This window comes from Epinephelus fuscoguttatus, linkage group LG23, assembly GCF_011397635.1.
Source record: "Epinephelus fuscoguttatus linkage group LG23, E.fuscoguttatus.final_Chr_v1".
NCBI lineage: Eukaryota > Metazoa > Chordata > Actinopteri > Perciformes > Serranidae > Epinephelus > Epinephelus fuscoguttatus.
This window is the reverse complement of record NC_064774.1, coordinates 16,257,208-16,274,548: the sequence shown is the minus strand read 5'-3', so window position 1 is coordinate 16,274,548 and position 17,341 is coordinate 16,257,208. Positions and strand designations below refer to the sequence as shown.

Genomic DNA, 17,341 nt, shown 5'->3' with positions numbered 1-17,341 from the left:
CTGGTTGACTGTTCATTTGAAATACATATTACAAAACTATACTTACACATCGAGTAATTATAGATTTAAGAAACAACTCCATTTATTATTTTCACACAGTTTTGAGAGATATGAAATATTCTTCATGTGAACAGATACAGACTTCTGCATGAAGGTTGAGCAGGAACTAAATATAATTATAGCTGCTGCAGCAATGGTCGGGGCTGGGCAATTTTAGGCAAAATTAGGCAATTGTGAGCAACACACACACTAAAACAAAGCATATCACAACATAGGAGTTACATCATATAATTATGGCATGCCCTTCAAATTGTGGATGAGTGGCTGAAGTGATCAGACTCATAATATACAAAGGAAAGAAAAACTCAAGAACAAGAAAGTAAGAATAACATTAACTGCTAGCAATTATAAACAAACTGGCCTGATCTAGCTTAAAGCTAAACATTATCCATGGTGACAAAGATGAAAACATGTTTTAAAATATAAAAGTAGCTATTGGATAGACTCTGCATATTGACTGATAGCTAAGCCAAATAAACAGGGAAAAGAGACAAGGGATAACAGGGAAAAGTGTTGATAAAGAGTATTTGTCTCTCTGCAAAACTGCCAGACTCATAATTATTTTAACATTGGTAGTCTCTAATCCACATAGCATGATGCCTGAACATAGGACTTTCACATTAGAATGCCTGTTTTGCCATAGCTGAGACTTGAACTCCCAACTTCTGAGACTGAGGTCCGTCTTCTATCTCACGGAGCTAACTGGCAAGTGACAGTTCATGTGTGGCTTCACAAATTGAGTAAGCCAAGCATCAGGGTGCCAGACAGTAGCCATCCATGCCATGGAAAAGCACATTTCAAAGTGAAAGTTCCAAAGCTGTAGCACATATGGTTGATTTGTTATGAATTTTCAAAGTTTTGAAATTTAGAGGCTTGCTGTAGCGCCACCATCAGGACTATTGTCTTGTGTTTCTAGTTGAGGACATCTGGCATGGGACTGGACCTTTATGAAAAGTTTGGGGAGATTTCTCATATGGAAATGTTGCACGAGCTGAGGCTTGAAGTCACAATCTTCAACACCAAGAACCATCGTCTATCTCACTGAGCTAATTGGCAAACAGAAATGTTTTATGTAGCGCCAGTCACCTGTGTGCAAGACAGCAGCTGTTAGTGTGTAAAGGCAGATGTCAAACGACTGTCAAATATTCAGTTATTAAGACAAAAATCCGAAAATACACAAATTGCATCTAGACAGCATGGAGATGTTGGTAATTTGTTTTTAACAATGATTTATTGGCTCCACAAGTGAAAAACTGATGTTTAAAAATACCATTTTTGCATTGACTCCAATTGTTCACATGAGAGCGAAATTCAAAATGTAAAAATTTGATGAACATTGAAAATGTATTTAGCAAGAATTTGCAAGTATATGTTTACAATACCGTTTACAGTCAAACATTTTCATGCACTGTAGGCTCAATTTTCAATAAATCAAAAATCTGTGTGGATGGTTTGTGTAGGACAGTCTGAAGATGCTCTGTAGCAAGTTTGGTGTCAATTGAGCAAAAATTGTGGGAGGAGACAGGTTTAATAGGTTTTACAGTTTTTGAAAAAAAACAGAGTGATGGATTTCATAATTTGCAATAGGTTTAAATGTACAAAAGTTTCTTCAGTATTGGGGCTACATTTTGGTGAAAGTTGCAAATCTGTAACACATATAGTTGATTTTGAACTTCAGAGGCTTGCTGTAGCGCCACCATCAGGACTATTGGCCTGTTTTTGCAGCTGAGGCATTCTGGCATGGGACTGGACCTTTGTGCAAAGTTTGGTGATTTTTCACGTATGGGAAGTAGGATTTCCTCGGAAGAAGAAGAAGAACGTGCAGGATAACAATAGGGTCCGGGCAGCCTAAGCTCTATCCATCTATGTAATTACACTTCGGTCACTGTGTGGTATAACGTGGTACTGCAGTCTGACTACACGGGGGACTGAAGTCATCTAGACACGTTTGGCTGTGGGACAGTATCATGAAATTTTGTGGGATTCATTGATATTGGAATGCACTAGCGTATTTGTCACAGTGTTAAATTTATGCAAGTACAAATTTTATGCAAGTACAATAGTGAAGGAAAATATATACCGCGTAAAGATGTAGTCAGGGTTAAAGAAGAACTTGAAGAAGTCTGTTGTTCAACACAGGTGGAATTAAAAGATATGAGTATGTCTTTACATTTTCAATTTCCACTGTTTCCATGTGCTGCTTAATTACAACCACAGAATGTAAACGAAGATGGACAACAAGACAGCTCCACAAAAGTGAAGCCAAACTGTCCATCGCCCCCTGGTGGCAGGCTGCAGTACAGGTCATAAAGCCAGCCCTCTCCAGAAGGGACATGAGCCAAACTAAAACCTCAAAGTACACATCAAATACATTTTTCCAAAAGATGGTTTCTGTCATTTTAGGTAGTTTGTATCACACTGTTGTGTGTTCAAGTGTTTGCTTTCCTGATAAGTTTGGATTTCATTAGTTACTTAGTGCTATAAAATGGGGATTTACAACATGATTCAATCAATCAATCAATCAATCAATCAATTTTATTTATAAAGCCCAATATCACAAATCACAATTTGCCTCACAGGGCTTTACAGCATACGACATCCCTCTGTCCTTATGACCCTCGCAGCGGATAGGGGAAAACTCCGCAAAAAAACCCTTTAACGGGGAAAAAAAACGGTAGAAACCTCAGGAAGAGCAACTGAGGAGGGATCCCTCTTCCAGGACGGACAGACGTGCAATAGATGTCGTACAGAACAGATCAGCATAATAAATTAACAGTAATCCACATGACACAATGAGACACAGAGAGAGAGAGAGAGAGAGAGAGAGAGAGAGAGAGAGAGAGAGAGAGATGCAGGTAATGACAGTAGCTTACAACAACATTGTTGAAAGTAATAATATTATAGTTATAGTTCTGGTTACTGCGGTACAATATGTTGAAAGTATGTATTAATATCTGGCAGTATACATGTGTGACAATAGTCATATGTGTATAATAACAGTAGAAGTATGACTAATGACTAATGATGGCAGCAGCAGCAGGAGGCATCTGGCAGGACCACGGCAGCAGCACAACCACACACGTCACACTGTCCAGGCACCGCTGCGATATGAGTTAATCTGAGAGACAGTGGAGCACAAAGGCTCCGGAGAAGAAGCTGAGTTAGTGACATCCAGAATGGCCAAGTTAGCAAGATGCAGTAATAGAATACGAGAGAGAGAGAAGGAGAGAAGGTGCTCGGTGTATTATAGGGGGGTCCTCCCGCAGACTAGGCCTAAGTCAGCCTAACTAGGGGCTGGTACAGGACAAGCCTGAGCCAGCCCTAACTATAAGCTTTATCAAAGAGGAAAGTCTTAAGTCTAGTCTTAAATGTGGAGACGGTGTCTGCCTCCCGGACCGTAACAGGAAGATGATTCCACAGGAGAGGAGCCTGATAGCTGAAGGCTCTGGCTCCTGATCTACTTTTGGAGACTTTAGGGACCACGAGTAACCCTGCGTTCTCAGAGCGCAGTGTTCTGGTGGGATAATATGGCACTATGAGCTCTCTAAGATATGACGGGGCTTGACCATTTAGAGCTTTATAAGTTAACAGTAGGATTTTAAATTCAATTCTGGATTTTACAGGGAGCCAGTGCAGAGAAGCTAAAACAGGAGAAATATGATCACGTTTCTTAGTTCCTGTTAGTACACATGCTGATTCATAACTGTATGAGCCAGTCAGTGGGCTTGCGTTCAGCGGTTTTGCTCGCCATCAGCCGGACAAGTGTATGGACAGGAAACTTGATACCACCGAAATCCCTACTGCACAGACTCTGGCTGCAAATGATGCCACCACAGCAAGATGGCAGTGGCTGTATCCAGAATACTTTAGCCTCACTTCTGTACAGTGGAGTTAAGAGGAGACATGTTGAGAGGGAACTATTTCCAGGTCATGGGAGGAGAGAGGAGGCGAAGAAGCATAATTTAGCATGATGAAATTTAGACTGGGATCAGAGGAGAGGTGTATGTGGTGATGGCTAAATGAGGCCTCATGAACCACTGTCTTTATTTTCTGAAGCCACCAGATGGTGCTGTCTGTTCAACAAAGGTTTGAAAGCACACTTCATTGCAAGTGCTTTATCTTCAAACCAAGAGTGCCATATGGTGGGGTCAGAAACTAAAGAAACTGGTTTGTGAGGCTTCATTTGGCCATCACTAGGTATATGGTATAATAATAATTAATTATACATATTATACACATTATAATGTGAACATCCAGAGTCTGCTGGGTCTCTTCTTGTAAAATAAACAACAGGAAGTGATTGTTTTATGAAACAAACATCATCAACAGCAGTTTGTTTAAAAGTGTTTTCTGATCTGATGCTGTTTTTGGCAGGACGACATCATTCTGTTACAAATCACTGTTAAAATACCAATCAGTTTTACAATGTAGTTAAAGTTCGGTTACGTTGAAGCACAAAAACAATGTTTAAGTAAAGAATAGTTTGGGTTAAATTAGCTTTTGTTCAAGTTAAAAAAAGAGAGGACCACTCTGTCTTTTAACACTTTATTCAGCTTCAGAGAGAGAAATTATCTGTTTACACAAAACTCCAAAAATGTGATAATCAAAGACAAAGATTTTACATAATATAACCATCACCGGATCTTTATCAAAACCTGAAAATATAGTAAAATGTTCCACATTTGAATACATATAGCAAAATCAAACCAGTACACTGTAGACTGGTGTATTCATTCCAGTTCCTACCATAAAGATGTCGACCATACACACTGTGAATTATACAGAAAATACAACCTCAAAAGATGAATTAAAGCTCGATTGTAACTGAGAGTTAACTTCTCTGTCTTAGGCTGGTGGATATATGATGCTCGTCCGATATATGATATATGACGTTATTCCGTATTCTCACAGTCCCAGTATAGTTCAAGCCTTTCTAACACCCACACTTTAAGAGAAATAAAATACAACAACAACAACTCGAGAAAATAACAAATAGTGATAGTTTAGGTGCCATTACAGTAGTGATGGCCAAATGAAGCCTCATGAACCACTGTCTTTATTTTCTCACCCCACCAGATGGCGCTCTTGGTTTAAAGATAAAGGCTGAAGAACTTGCAATGTTCAAACCTTTGTTGAACAGACAGCACCATCTGGTGGCTTCAGAAAATAAAGACAGTGGTTCATGAGGCCTCATTTGGCCATCACTACTTACAGGGTCACATCCTCAGTAATCTGATGCTGCTTTGAAACTGACTTCAATGTAGCGACTTTCTCTCAATTTAAATCTGCTGGTGTATTCATTCCAGTTCCTACCATAAAGATGTCGACCATACACACTGTGAATTATACAGAAAACTAAATACAACCTCAGAAGATGAATTAAAGATAGAGAAATAAAATATAACAACAACAAGCTCAGAAAATGACAAATATTGATAACTCAGGTGTTGTTGAATCAGAATAAAGAGACAGAAAAACCCATCACAGGGTCACATCCTCAGTAATCTGATGCTGCTTTGAAACTGACTTCAATGTAGCTACTTTCTCTCTATTTAAATCTGCTGTTAAAAAGTCTGCTGGTGATTTCACATCTCTCCCCCTCAGGTTGGGATTACTACATGTCCCAGAATGCCGTTCAACAAACACATCTTATAGTATAAATGTTTCCAAATGTAACACAGCACTGCAAACAAAGTGAGTAAATGAATCAAAGGCCTGCTAACAGTGAGTATAGAGGGTTTGGCACGTAGAACAGATGAAATTAAACTTCTCATTGTCATTCTTTTTGAACCACTTATGTTCTCCTCCTCTGTCCATGGCTCCAGACATGTCACAGTCATCCGCTGGTACACCTGTGACCCAGTTCTTATAGGTGACCATCTCTTCATTGACCCAGAACCAGAAACCCAGAGTGCAGGTGTAGCGCAGTCCCAGCCAGGCGTAGGGACTGTTGGCCTTCTTGGCTTTCTCTTGGACCCATCGCTGCTCGTCAGGGTTGGTGATGGAGACCAGGTCACAGTGGTTCATTCTGCAGTACTTCAAGGCATCGTCCCAGGTCATGTTCTCCTTGATCAGGATCATTTTATCTGCCATGGAAGAAACTGAAATTTTGTCGACACTGTGAAATCCTGTGTGGAATATATTAAAGAAATTCAACATAGTAGCTTCTTCATGAGCTCACCTTGTGTCTTGTCCTCAGTAACAGTGGATGATGAGGGACCTGCTGTTGTTCCTTTCTTTGTGGTTGGCTCTGAAACAGAGGCTCATATATGGTTCATGATGTGAAGCTTTGCTGGGTAATATTATTAGATAATGTCACATGACAGTGTTGCTATGATGCTGATTCATTTCTTTTTAATTCAAATATATGACAGCTTCCAATCTAAGCAACACACATCACTTTTCTTGTGCTGCTTTCAAGGCGCTTTTCACAAGTATTTTAACCTTTGAACCTTTGAGCAGTTTGGTGCAGTTCCTTTGACAAACATGCAATGAGCAACTTGGTAAGAAATATACCACAAATTGGCAAAAAAAAAAAAAAAAAAAAAAAAAAGATTTAGATTTTTTTTTTTTTTTTTAATAGTACAGAAAAAATTTTCCCAGGTGATTTCCTTGTTTGGTTGTATTTAAACAGCTTTAGCAAGTCGTGCATAAAGGATTAACACAGCCTCTTGACCTGCTTATGATATATCATATTGACCTTTATTATGAGACACACATCCCCCTTTTTTCAGGACTCTTTTTCTAAAAAGACTCTTTCAAGATCAGATTTGTTTTTTAAAAGAAAATATTAAAGCTGACAAGAAGGCACCAGTAAGACACTGAAGAACTACATATATAAAAACAATGTGAGCGGATATATATATGTTTTAAATGAAACTGTGTTTGAATAGGCCAAAAATGACACTGCAGCTTAGTGGGAGGTCTATTTCTAACATTATCCAACCATCTATTGCTTCACTTGTAGTAGCTTCTTCATGAGCTCACCTTGTGTCTTGTCCTCAGTAACAGTGGATGATGAGGGACCTGCTGTTGTTCCTTTCTTTGTGGCTGGCTCTGAAACAGAGGCTCATATATGGTTCATGATGTGAAGCTTTGCTGGGTAATATTATTAGATAATGTCACATGACAGTGTTGCTATGATGCTGATTCATTTCTTTAATTCAAATATATGACAGCTTCCAATCTAAGCAACACACATCACTTTTCTTGTGCTGCTTTCAGACGCTTTTCACAAGTATTTTAACCTTTGAACCTTTGAGCAGTTTGGTGCAGTTCCTTTGACAAACATGCAATGAGCAACTTGGTAAGAAATATACCACAAATTGGCAAAAAAAAAAAAAAAAGATTTAGAATTTTTTTAATTTTTTTTTTTTTAATAGTACAGAAAAATTTTTCCCAGGTGATTTCCTTGTTTGGTTGTATTTAAACAGCTTTAGCAAGTCGTGCATAAAGGATTAACACAGCCTCTTGACCTGCTTATGATATATCATATTGACCTTTATTATGAGACACACATCCCCCTTTTTTCAGGACTCTTTTTCTAAAAAGATTCTTTCAAGATCAGATTTGTTTTTTAAAAGAAAATATTAAAGCTGACAAGAAGGCACCAGTAAGACACTGAAGAACTACATATATAAAAACAATGTGAGCGGATATATATATGTTTTAAATGAAACTGTGTTTGAATAGGCCAAAATGAAACTGCAGCTTAGTGGGAGGTCTATTTCTAACATTATCCAACCATCTATTGCTTCACTTGTAGTAGCTTCTTCATGAGCTCACCTTGTGTCTTGTCCTCAGTAACAGTGGATGATGAGGACCTGCTGTTGTTCCTTTCTTTGTGGTTGTTCCTGAAACAGAGGCTCATATATGGTTCATGATGTGAAGCTTTGCTGGGTAATATTATTAGATAATGTCACATGACAGTGTTGCTATGATGTTGATTCATTTCTTTTTAATTCAAATATATGACAGCTTCCAATCTAAGCAACACACATCACTTTTCTTGTGCTGCTTTCAGACACCTTTCACAAGTATTTTAACCTTTGAACCTTTGAGCAAGTTTGGTGCAGTTTCTCTTTGGAAAACATGCAATGAGCAACTTGGTAAGGAAAATACCCTCAAATTGCAAATAAATAAAAAAAAAAAATCAGAAAAATATTTTTTTTTTTTTTTAATATGGTACAGAAAAAATTTTTCCAGGTCATTTTCTTGTTTGTTTGTTTGTATTTAAATTTTCTTTTCTTGTTTTCTCTCTTTTTTTTTTTAACACATTTTTTTTTACCAATTTCTTTATCACATTGGGTCATTTATTATGGTTGCTCATTGCCTTCTTCCCATTTTTCTAAAAAGAAATCAAGATCAGATTTGCTTTTCAAAGAAAATTCTTAAAGCTGACAAGAAGGCACCAGTAAGACACACTGAAGAACTACATATACAGTAACACAAGTTTGGACACATGTAAAATTCAATGAAACATAGATCATACTTTCATGAATTAGATTGTAGATTGATCACTATAATCTTAAAACTATGAATGAACACATGTGGAGTTATGTACTTAACAAAAAGAGAAATAACTGAAAACATGATGTCACATGATTCTAGTTTCTTCAAAATAGCCACCCTTTGCTTCTGATTACTGCTCACACTCTTGGCATTCTCTCCAGTGAGCTTCAAGAGGTGGATGATGAAATGGTTTCCACTTCACAGGTGTGCCTTTCAGTGGTTGTTCCTGGAAACAGAGGCTCATATATGGTTGGGACCATGATGTGTTGCTGCAGAAGTATTATTAGATAATGTCACATGACAGCCCTATTGCTGACATTTCTGTTAATTCAAATATATGACAGAACCAATCAGCTAACTACAAGATATCAGTTTAATCATTCTTAAGAAATGAAGGTCAGTCAGTGCAGAAAATCAGCAAACTTTAAATGTGTCCCCAAGTGAGTCGCTATTTTGAGCATGGACATATGAATTTGAGATGGCACACATGAGGACCCACAGGAAAGGAAGACCAAGAGTCTCTGCTTCTGAGGATAAGTTCATCGAGTCACAGTGCGCTGCAACAAAAGCAGCAGCAAGTAACAGCAGCTCAGATCAGAGACAGACTTGAATGCCACACAGAGTTCTAGCAGCAGACCCATCTCTAGAACAACTGTTAAGCTGAGACTACGCTGATCAGGATGCCTTCATGGTCATGGAAGAAACTGACAGCTGTGGAAACCACTTTAGAGAGGCAACAAGCAGAAGAGATTTATTTGGGCCAAGAAAAACAGATGGACATTAGACCAGTGGAAATCTGTGCTTTGGTCTGATGAGTCCAAATCCTGTGAGATATATTGGTTCAACATACATACACAAATGTCTTTGTAGCACAAAACAAAAGGTCAGACATGGATTCCACATGCAAAACTGGTTCACCACTGTGAAGCAGAAGAAGGGTGTGATGGTGTTTATTTGCTGGTGACACTGTTGGGGATTTATTCAGCAAATTGAAGGCACACTGAACCAGCATGGCTACCACAGCATCCTGCAGCGACATGCCATCCCATCCGGTTTGCTAGTTGGACGATCATTTATTTTCAACAGGACAATGACCCCAAACACACCTCCAGGCTGTGTAAGGGCTATTTGACCAAGAAGGAGAGTGATGGAGTGCTGCGGCAGATGACCTGGCCTCCACAGTCACCGGACCTGAACCCAATCGAGATGGTTATAGGTGAGCTGGACCGCAGAGTGAAGGCAAAGGGGCCAACAAGTGCTAAACACCTCTGGGAACTCCTTCAAGACTGTTGGAAAACCATTTCAGGTGACTACCTCTTGAAGCTCATGGAGAGAATGCCAAGAGTGTGCAAAGCAGTAATCAGAGCAAAGGGTGGCTATTTTGAAGAAACTAGAATATAAAACATGTTTTCAGTTATTTCACCTTTTTTGTTAAGTACATAACTCCACATGTGTTCATTCATAGTTTTGATGCCTTCAGTGAGAATCTACAATGTAAATAGTCATGAAAATAAAGAAAACGCATTGAATGAGAAGGTGTGTCCAAACTTTTGGCCTGTACTGTATATAAAAACAATGTGAGCTGATATATATATGTTTTAAATGAAACTGTATTTGAATAGGCCAAAAATGAAACTGCAGCTTAGTGGGAGGTCTATTTCTAACATTATCCAACCATCTATTGCTCAGTAACAGTGGATGATGAGGGACCTGCTGTTGTTCCTTTCTTTGTGGTTGTTCCTGAAACAGAGGCTCATATATGGTTCATGATGTGAAGCTTTGCTGGGTAATATTATTAGATAATGTCACATGACAGTGTTGCTATGATGATGATTCATTTCTTTTTAATTCAAATATATGACAGCTTCCAATCTAAGCAATACACATCACTTTTCTTGTGCTGCTTTCAGACGCCTTTCACAAGTATTTTAACCTTTGAACCTTTGAGCAATTTGGTGCAGTTCCTTTGACAAACATGGGGGAGGGACATGGTAGAAAATGTCCCTCAAATTGCAAATAAATAAATAAAAGAAAAAAATCAGAAAAATATTTTTTAAAAATCGTACAGAAATCTTAGAATTTTTCCAGGTCATTTTCTTGTTTGTTTGTTTGTTTTAAATTTTCTTTTTCTTGTTTTCTCTCTTTTTTTTTAAATTTTTTTTTACCAATTTCTTTAATATTTTTGGGTCATTGTTTCTTTGGTTGCTCATTGCCTTCTTCCCATTTATTCTGTAAGAAATCAAGTCAGTCTGCTCAGGTTTCAAAGGGTTAAACCATTCTTAAACAGCTTAAACAGCTGACTACAATACACCAGTAAGACACTGAAGAACTACATATAAGTAACACAAGGTAACCATGTAAAAGTGAAAAATAGAAACATAGATCATACTTTAATTAGATCCCGCCTCATTGATCACTATAATCTTAAAATTGGAATGTTTTTACCATGAGATCTGTGAAACCTCGATGTCACATGATTGCTTCACTTGTAGTAGCTTCTTCATGAGCTCACCTTGTGTCTTGTCCTCAGTAACAGTGGATGATGAGGGACCTGCTGTTGTTCCTTTCTTTGTGGTTGGCTCTGAAACAGAGGCTCATATATGGTTCATGATGTGAAGCTTTGCTGGGTAATATTATTAGATAATGTCACATGACAGTGTTGCTATGATGCTGATTCATTTCTTTTTAATTCAAATATATGACAGCTTCCAATCTAAGCAACACACATCACTTTTCTTGTGCTGCTTTCAGACGCTTTTCACAAGTATTTTAACCTTTGAACCTTTGAGCAATTTGGTGCAGTTCCTTTGAAAAACATGGGGAGGGAGCAATGGTAGAAATATACCCTCAAATTGCAAAAAAAAAAAAAAAAAAAAGATTTAGAATTTTTTTTTTTTTTTTAAATTGTACAGAATTATTTTTTCCCAGGTGATTTCCTTGTTTGGTTGTATTTAAACAGCTTTAGCAAGTCGTGCATAAAGGATTAACACAGCCTCTTGACCTGCTTAAAATATATTATATTGACCTTTATTATGAGACACACATCCCCCTTTTTTCAGGACTCTTTTTCTAAAAAGATTCTTTCAAGATCAGATTTGTTTTTTAAAAGAAAATATTAAAGCTGACAAGAAGGCACCAGTAAGACACTGAAGAACTACATATATAAAAACAATGTGAGCTGATATATATATGTTTTAAATGAAACTGTGTTTGAATAGGCCAAAAATGAAACTGCAGCTTAGTGGGAGGTCTATTTCTAACATTATCCAACCATCTATTGCTTCACTTGTAGTAGCTTCTTCATGAGCTCACCTTGTGTCTTGTCCTCAGTAACAGTGGATGATGAGGACCTGCTGTTGTTCCTTTCTTTGTGGTTGTTCCTGAAACAGAGGCTCATATATGGTTCATGATGTGAAGCTTTGCTGGGTAATATTATTAGATAATGTCACATGACAGTGTTGCTATGATGCTGATTCATTTCTTTTTAATTCAAATATATGACAGCTTCCAATCTAAGCAACACACATCACTTTTCTTGTGCTGCTTTCAGATGCTTTTCACAAGTATTTTAACCTTTGAACCTTTGAGCAGTTTGGTGCAGTTTCTCTGAAAAACATGGGGGAGGGACATGGTAGAAAATGTCCCTCAAATTGCAAATAAATAAATAAAAGAAAAAAATCAGAAAAATATTTTTTAAAAATGGGACAGAAATCTTAGAATTTTTCCAGGTCATTTTCTTGATTGTTTGTTTGTTTGTTTTAAATTTTCTTTTTCTTGTTTTCTCTCTTTTTTTTAATTTTTTTTTTTTTTTTTTTTTTTTTTACCAATTTTTTGAATATTTTTGGGTCATTTTTTCTTTGGTTGCTCATTGCCTTCTTCCCATTTATTCTGTAAGAAATCAAGTCAGTCTGCTCAGGTTTCAAAGGGTTAAACCATTCTTAAACAGCTTAAACAGCTGACTACAATACACCAGTAAGACACTGAAGAACTACATATAAGTAACACAAGGTAACCATGTAAAAGTGAAAAATAGAAACATAGATCATACTTTAATTAGATCCCGCCTCATTGATCACTATAATCTTAAAATTGGAATAATGTTTTTACCATGAGATCTGTGAAACCTGGATGTCACATGATTGCTTCACTTGTAGTAGCTTCTTCATGAGCTCACCTTGTGTCTTGTCCTCAGTAACAGTGGATGATGAGGGACCTGCTGTTGTTCCTTTCTTTGTGGTTGTTCCTGAAACAGAGGCTCATATATGGTTCATGATGTGAAGCTTTGCTGGGTAATATTATTAGATAATGTCACATGACAGTGTTGCTATGATGTTGATTCATTTCTTTAATTCAAATATATGACAGCTTCCAATCTAAGCAACACACTGATATCAGTTTAATCCATTCTTAAACAGTTCTGTCATTTTGCAATCAGCACTATTAACCCGCGTCTTCTATTTTGAGCATGGACATATGAATTTGAGATGTCTTCTTCATGTCGCATGTCCACAGCGTAAGTGCTTTGTGCTGCTGTGCCGAAACTGACAGTCTGTGGACACTTTAGCCGGACAGTTAAAGAAAGCATTTATTGTGAACCAAAAACAGATGTATATTTCCTTGAAGTGAGAATACAGACAGAATCCAAATGTGAAATCCTGTGTGGAATATATTAAAGAAATTCAACATACATACACAAATATGTAGCACAAAACAAATACTGTTAGACAGACTCTTGCAAAACTCACCACCATAGCAGAAGAAGGGTTTTGTTTTATTACACTCGTCGGAGCTCCATTTTCCATCCAGCAGAGTCACAGCACATTTCTTGCTGCTGTCTTCATCTCTGAATAACTCCAGATCCCAGTATCTGAAAGAGTGATTGCTCCCATCTGACCACCTCCAGGAGTCTCTGAACAGGCCAATCCACACGACCTCGCTTGACTTATACTCTCTCTTGAATTCGTCGTCCTCTAACTGTTGGTCTCCACTGACCAGGTCAGTGTGATGTTCTCTGCAGTAGTTCTGAGCCTGTGGCCAGGTTCTCATCTTGTCTTCAATCAGATGGAATCTCTTGTTGGATTGCCTCCTTTCTGTGGGATAAACAGACAAACTAAGAAACACACACTGTTTACAAGTTATTTCACCTCATAAAAATCCTTTTTTCTTATTTAAACAGGTGAAACAATAACGTGAGATAAATTAAAATGAATCCACTGCAGGTTCACATGTTTACAAGATCAAAGTGTGTGTGATATAATAAGGTGGATCACATCATTAAAAGTAGGACTGGATTAGAATTCATTTCTGCATGTAGAGAAAGAGACATTTTATCACCACACTTACCAGTAATGTTACTTAAAAGTAAATAAATAAATAAATAGAAAATAACACCAGTTGACTTTTGACTTTTAAATATCTAATTTTTTAACCTTATCAGCCAAGTTTCTACTTAATCCCACACAAAAAGAGGAGGTATATGTCAACGAAAACTATTGTTAGACAGGATGATCTGCTGTATACACATAATAACATTATTAGTTACATATTCTCACCATCATAGCAGATACATTTATGATTGTGAGAACAAGGGGCATCCCACCATATGTGATTGTGCATCTGCACACATTTCTCACGGCTGAATGAATTATCCGGCTCTCCCTCATGCCATCTACTCTCCCCATCATTGAACTCCAGCCCTGGCAGAGACCACTGCCAGTGCCACATCCCTCTCTTATTTCTCTCAGGGTCGCTGTAAAGCCCAATCCAGGCTCCATCTTGATTCTGTGCAGAGTCACGGAGTCTCTCCATGTCTGTCATGTTAGACACTGTGGCCAGGTCAGTGTGATGCTCTCTGCAGTAGTGCTGGGCTTCAGTCCAGGTCTTCTTCTCTTTAACAAAGTGGTACTCATGGAGGTGACACATGAAGAAGGAACACTGACCTAATAACAGAGGAAATGCTGCAGTGATGGAGCAGACAGCATTAAATCAACATCATGAGTACACACCTACTACTTACTCCACGCCTCTTTATTCACTTAGATTTCTGAGTTTCTGGATGATTTGCTCTTTATTTCATGATAAGAATGAGCTTTAAGTGAAATCATTTCATGGCAGCAGCAGCAGCAGCAGCAGCAGCAGCAGCACTGCTGTATATGTGATAAGATGATCCACTTACCCATCAGAAGGAGCAGAAACAGACTGGGTAATATTATTAGATAATGTCACATGACAGTGTTGCTATGATGCTGATTCATTTCTTTTTAATTCAAATATATGACAGCTTCCAATCTAAGCAACACACATCACTTTTCTTGTGCTGCTTTCAGACGCCTTTCACAAGTATTTTAACCTTTGAACCTTTGAGCAATTTGGTGCAGTTCCTTTGACAAACATGGGGGAGGGACATGGTAGAAAATGTCCCTCAAATTGCAAATAAATAAATAAAAGAAAAAAATCAGAAAAATATTTTTTAAAAATGGGACAGAAATCTTAGAATTTTTCCAGGTCATTTTATTTTTTTTTTTTTTTTTTTAAATTTTCTTTTTCTTGTTTTCTCTCTTTTTTTTTTTTTTTTTATTTTTTTTACCAATTTCTTGAATATTTTTGGGTCATTGTTTCTTTGGTTGCTCATTGCCTTCTTCCCATTTATTCTGTAAGAAATCAAGTCAGTCTGCTCAGGTTTCAAAGGGTTAAACCATTCTTAAACAGCTTAAACAGCTGACTACAATACACCAGTAAGACACTGAAGAACTACATATAAGTAACACAAGGTAACCATCTAAAAGTGAAAAATATAAACATAGGTCATATTTTAATCAGATCTGCCTCATTGATCACTATAATCTTAAAACTGGAAAAATGTTCATTCCGCGGCTTACTGGGGGAGGGGCTAAATATTGCCTCAAATTTGAACTGTTTTACTGCCAGATCTGTGAAACCTGGATGTCACATGATTGCTTCACTTGTAGTAGCTTCTTCATGAGCTCACCTTGTGTCTTGTCCTCAGTAACAGTGGATGATGAGGACCTGCTGTTGTTCCTTTCTGTGTGGTTGTTCCTGAAACAGAGGCTCATATATGGTTCATGATGTGAAGCTTTGCTGGGTAATATTATTAGATAATGTCACATGACAGTGTTGCTATGATGCTGATTCATTTCTTTTAATTCAAATATATGACAGCTTCCAATCTAAGCAACACATCACTTTTCTTGTGCTGCTTTCAGACGCCTTTCACAAGTATTTTAACCTTTGAACCTTTGAGCAATTTGGTGCAGTTTCTCTGAAAAACATGGGGGAGGGACATGGTAGAAAATGTCCCTCAAATTGCAAATAAATAAATAAAAGAAAAAAATCAGAAAAATATTTTTTAAAAATGGGACAGAAATCTTAGAATTTTTCCAGGTCATTTTCTTGTTTGTTTGTTTGTTTTAAATTTTCTTTTTCTTGTTTTCTCTCTTTTTTTTTTTTTTAATTTTTTTTTTTACCAATTTCTTTAATATTTTTGGGTCATTTTTTCTTTGGTTGCTCATTGCCTTCTTCCCATTTATTCTGTAAGAAATCAAGTCAGTCTGCTCAGGTTTCAAAGGGTTAAACCATTCTTAAACAGCTTAAACAGCTGACTACAATACACCAGTAAGACACTGAAGAGCTACATATAAGCAACACAAGGTAACCATGTAAAAGTGAAAAATAGAAACATAGATCATACTTTAATCAGATCCCGCCTCATTGATCACTATAATCTTAAAATTGGAATAATGTTTTTACCATGAGATCTGTGAAACCTGGATGTCACATGATTGCTTCACTTGTAGTAGCTTCTTCATGAGCTCACCTTGTGTCTTGTCCTCAGTAACAGTGGATGATGAGGGACCTGCTGTTGTTCCTTTCTTTGTGGTTGTTCCTGAAACAGAGGCTCATATATGGTTCATGATGTGAAGCTTTGCTGGGTAATATTATTAGATAATGTCACATGACAGTGTTGCTATGATGCTGATTCATTTCTTTTAAATTCAAATATATGACAGCTTCCAATCTAAGCAACACACATCACTTTTCTTGTGCTGCTTTCAGACGCCTTTCACAAGTATTTTAACCTTTGAACCTTTGAGCAATTTGGTGCAGTTTCTCTGAAAAACATGGGGGAGGGACATGGTAGAAAATGTCCCTCAAATTGCAAATAAATAAATAAAAGAAAAAAATCAGAAAAATATTTTTTAAAAATCGTACAGAAATCTTAGAATTTTTCCAGGTCATTTTCTTGTTTGTTTGTTTGTTTTAAATTTTCTTTTTCTTGTTTTTTCTCTTTTTTTAAATTTTTTTTTTTTTTTTTACAAATTTCTTTAATATTTTTGGGTCATTTTTTCTTTGGTTGCTCATTGCCTTCTTCCCATTTATTCTGTAAGAAATCAAGTCAGTCTGCTCAGGTTTCAAAGGGTTAAACCATTCTTAAACAGCTTAAACAGCTGACTACAATACACCAGTAAGACACTGAAGAACTACATATAAGTAACACAAGGTAACCATGTAAAAGTGAAAAATAGAAACATAGATCATACTTTAATTAGATCCCGCCTCATTGATCACTATAATCTTAAAATTGGAATAATGTTTTTACCATGAGATCTGTGAAACCTGGATGTCACATGATTGCTTCACTTGTAGTAGCTTCTTCATGAGCTCACCTTGTGTCTTGTCCTCAGTAACAGTGGATGATGAGGGACCTGCTGTTGTTCCTTTCTTTGTGGTTGTTCCTGAAACAGAGGCTCAT

At 37.2% G+C, this 17,341-nt stretch overlaps 3 protein-coding genes across 8 annotated transcripts in view; 1 reads left to right on the top strand and 2 right to left on the bottom strand.

The window, feature by feature from the left end:
- Window positions 1–17,341, top strand: part of LOC125883374 (protein translocase subunit SecA-like) — a 37,413-nt gene that overhangs the window by 2,389 nt on the left and 17,683 nt on the right. The gene's annotated exons all lie outside the window — the stretch shown is intronic.
- The window catches only part of si:cabz01007807.1 (uncharacterized), a 65,568-nt gene that overhangs the window by 41,313 nt on the left and 6,914 nt on the right, over window positions 1–17,341 (bottom strand). The window lies entirely within an intron of this gene.
- The window catches only part of LOC125883377 (macrophage mannose receptor 1-like), a 45,140-nt gene continuing 32,390 nt past the window's right edge, over window positions 4,592–17,341 (bottom strand). For 2 of the 4 annotated variants that reach the window (XM_049567605.1, XM_049567606.1), the window contains exons 2-5: window positions 14,124–14,510; window positions 13,317–13,661; window positions 12,746–12,814; window positions 4,592–6,161 (exon numbers count right to left, since the gene is read on the bottom strand). In XM_049567605.1, coding sequence (XP_049423562.1) covers window positions 5,779–6,161; window positions 12,746–12,814; window positions 13,317–13,661; window positions 14,124–14,493 — 1,167 coding nt within the window. In that variant the 5' untranslated portion in view covers window positions 14,494–14,510 and the 3' untranslated portion in view covers window positions 4,592–5,778. The remainder of the gene's footprint in view (window positions 6,162–12,745; window positions 12,815–13,316; window positions 13,662–14,123; window positions 14,511–17,341) is intronic. The other 2 variants (XM_049567604.1, XM_049567603.1) reach the window with 1 other exon arrangement.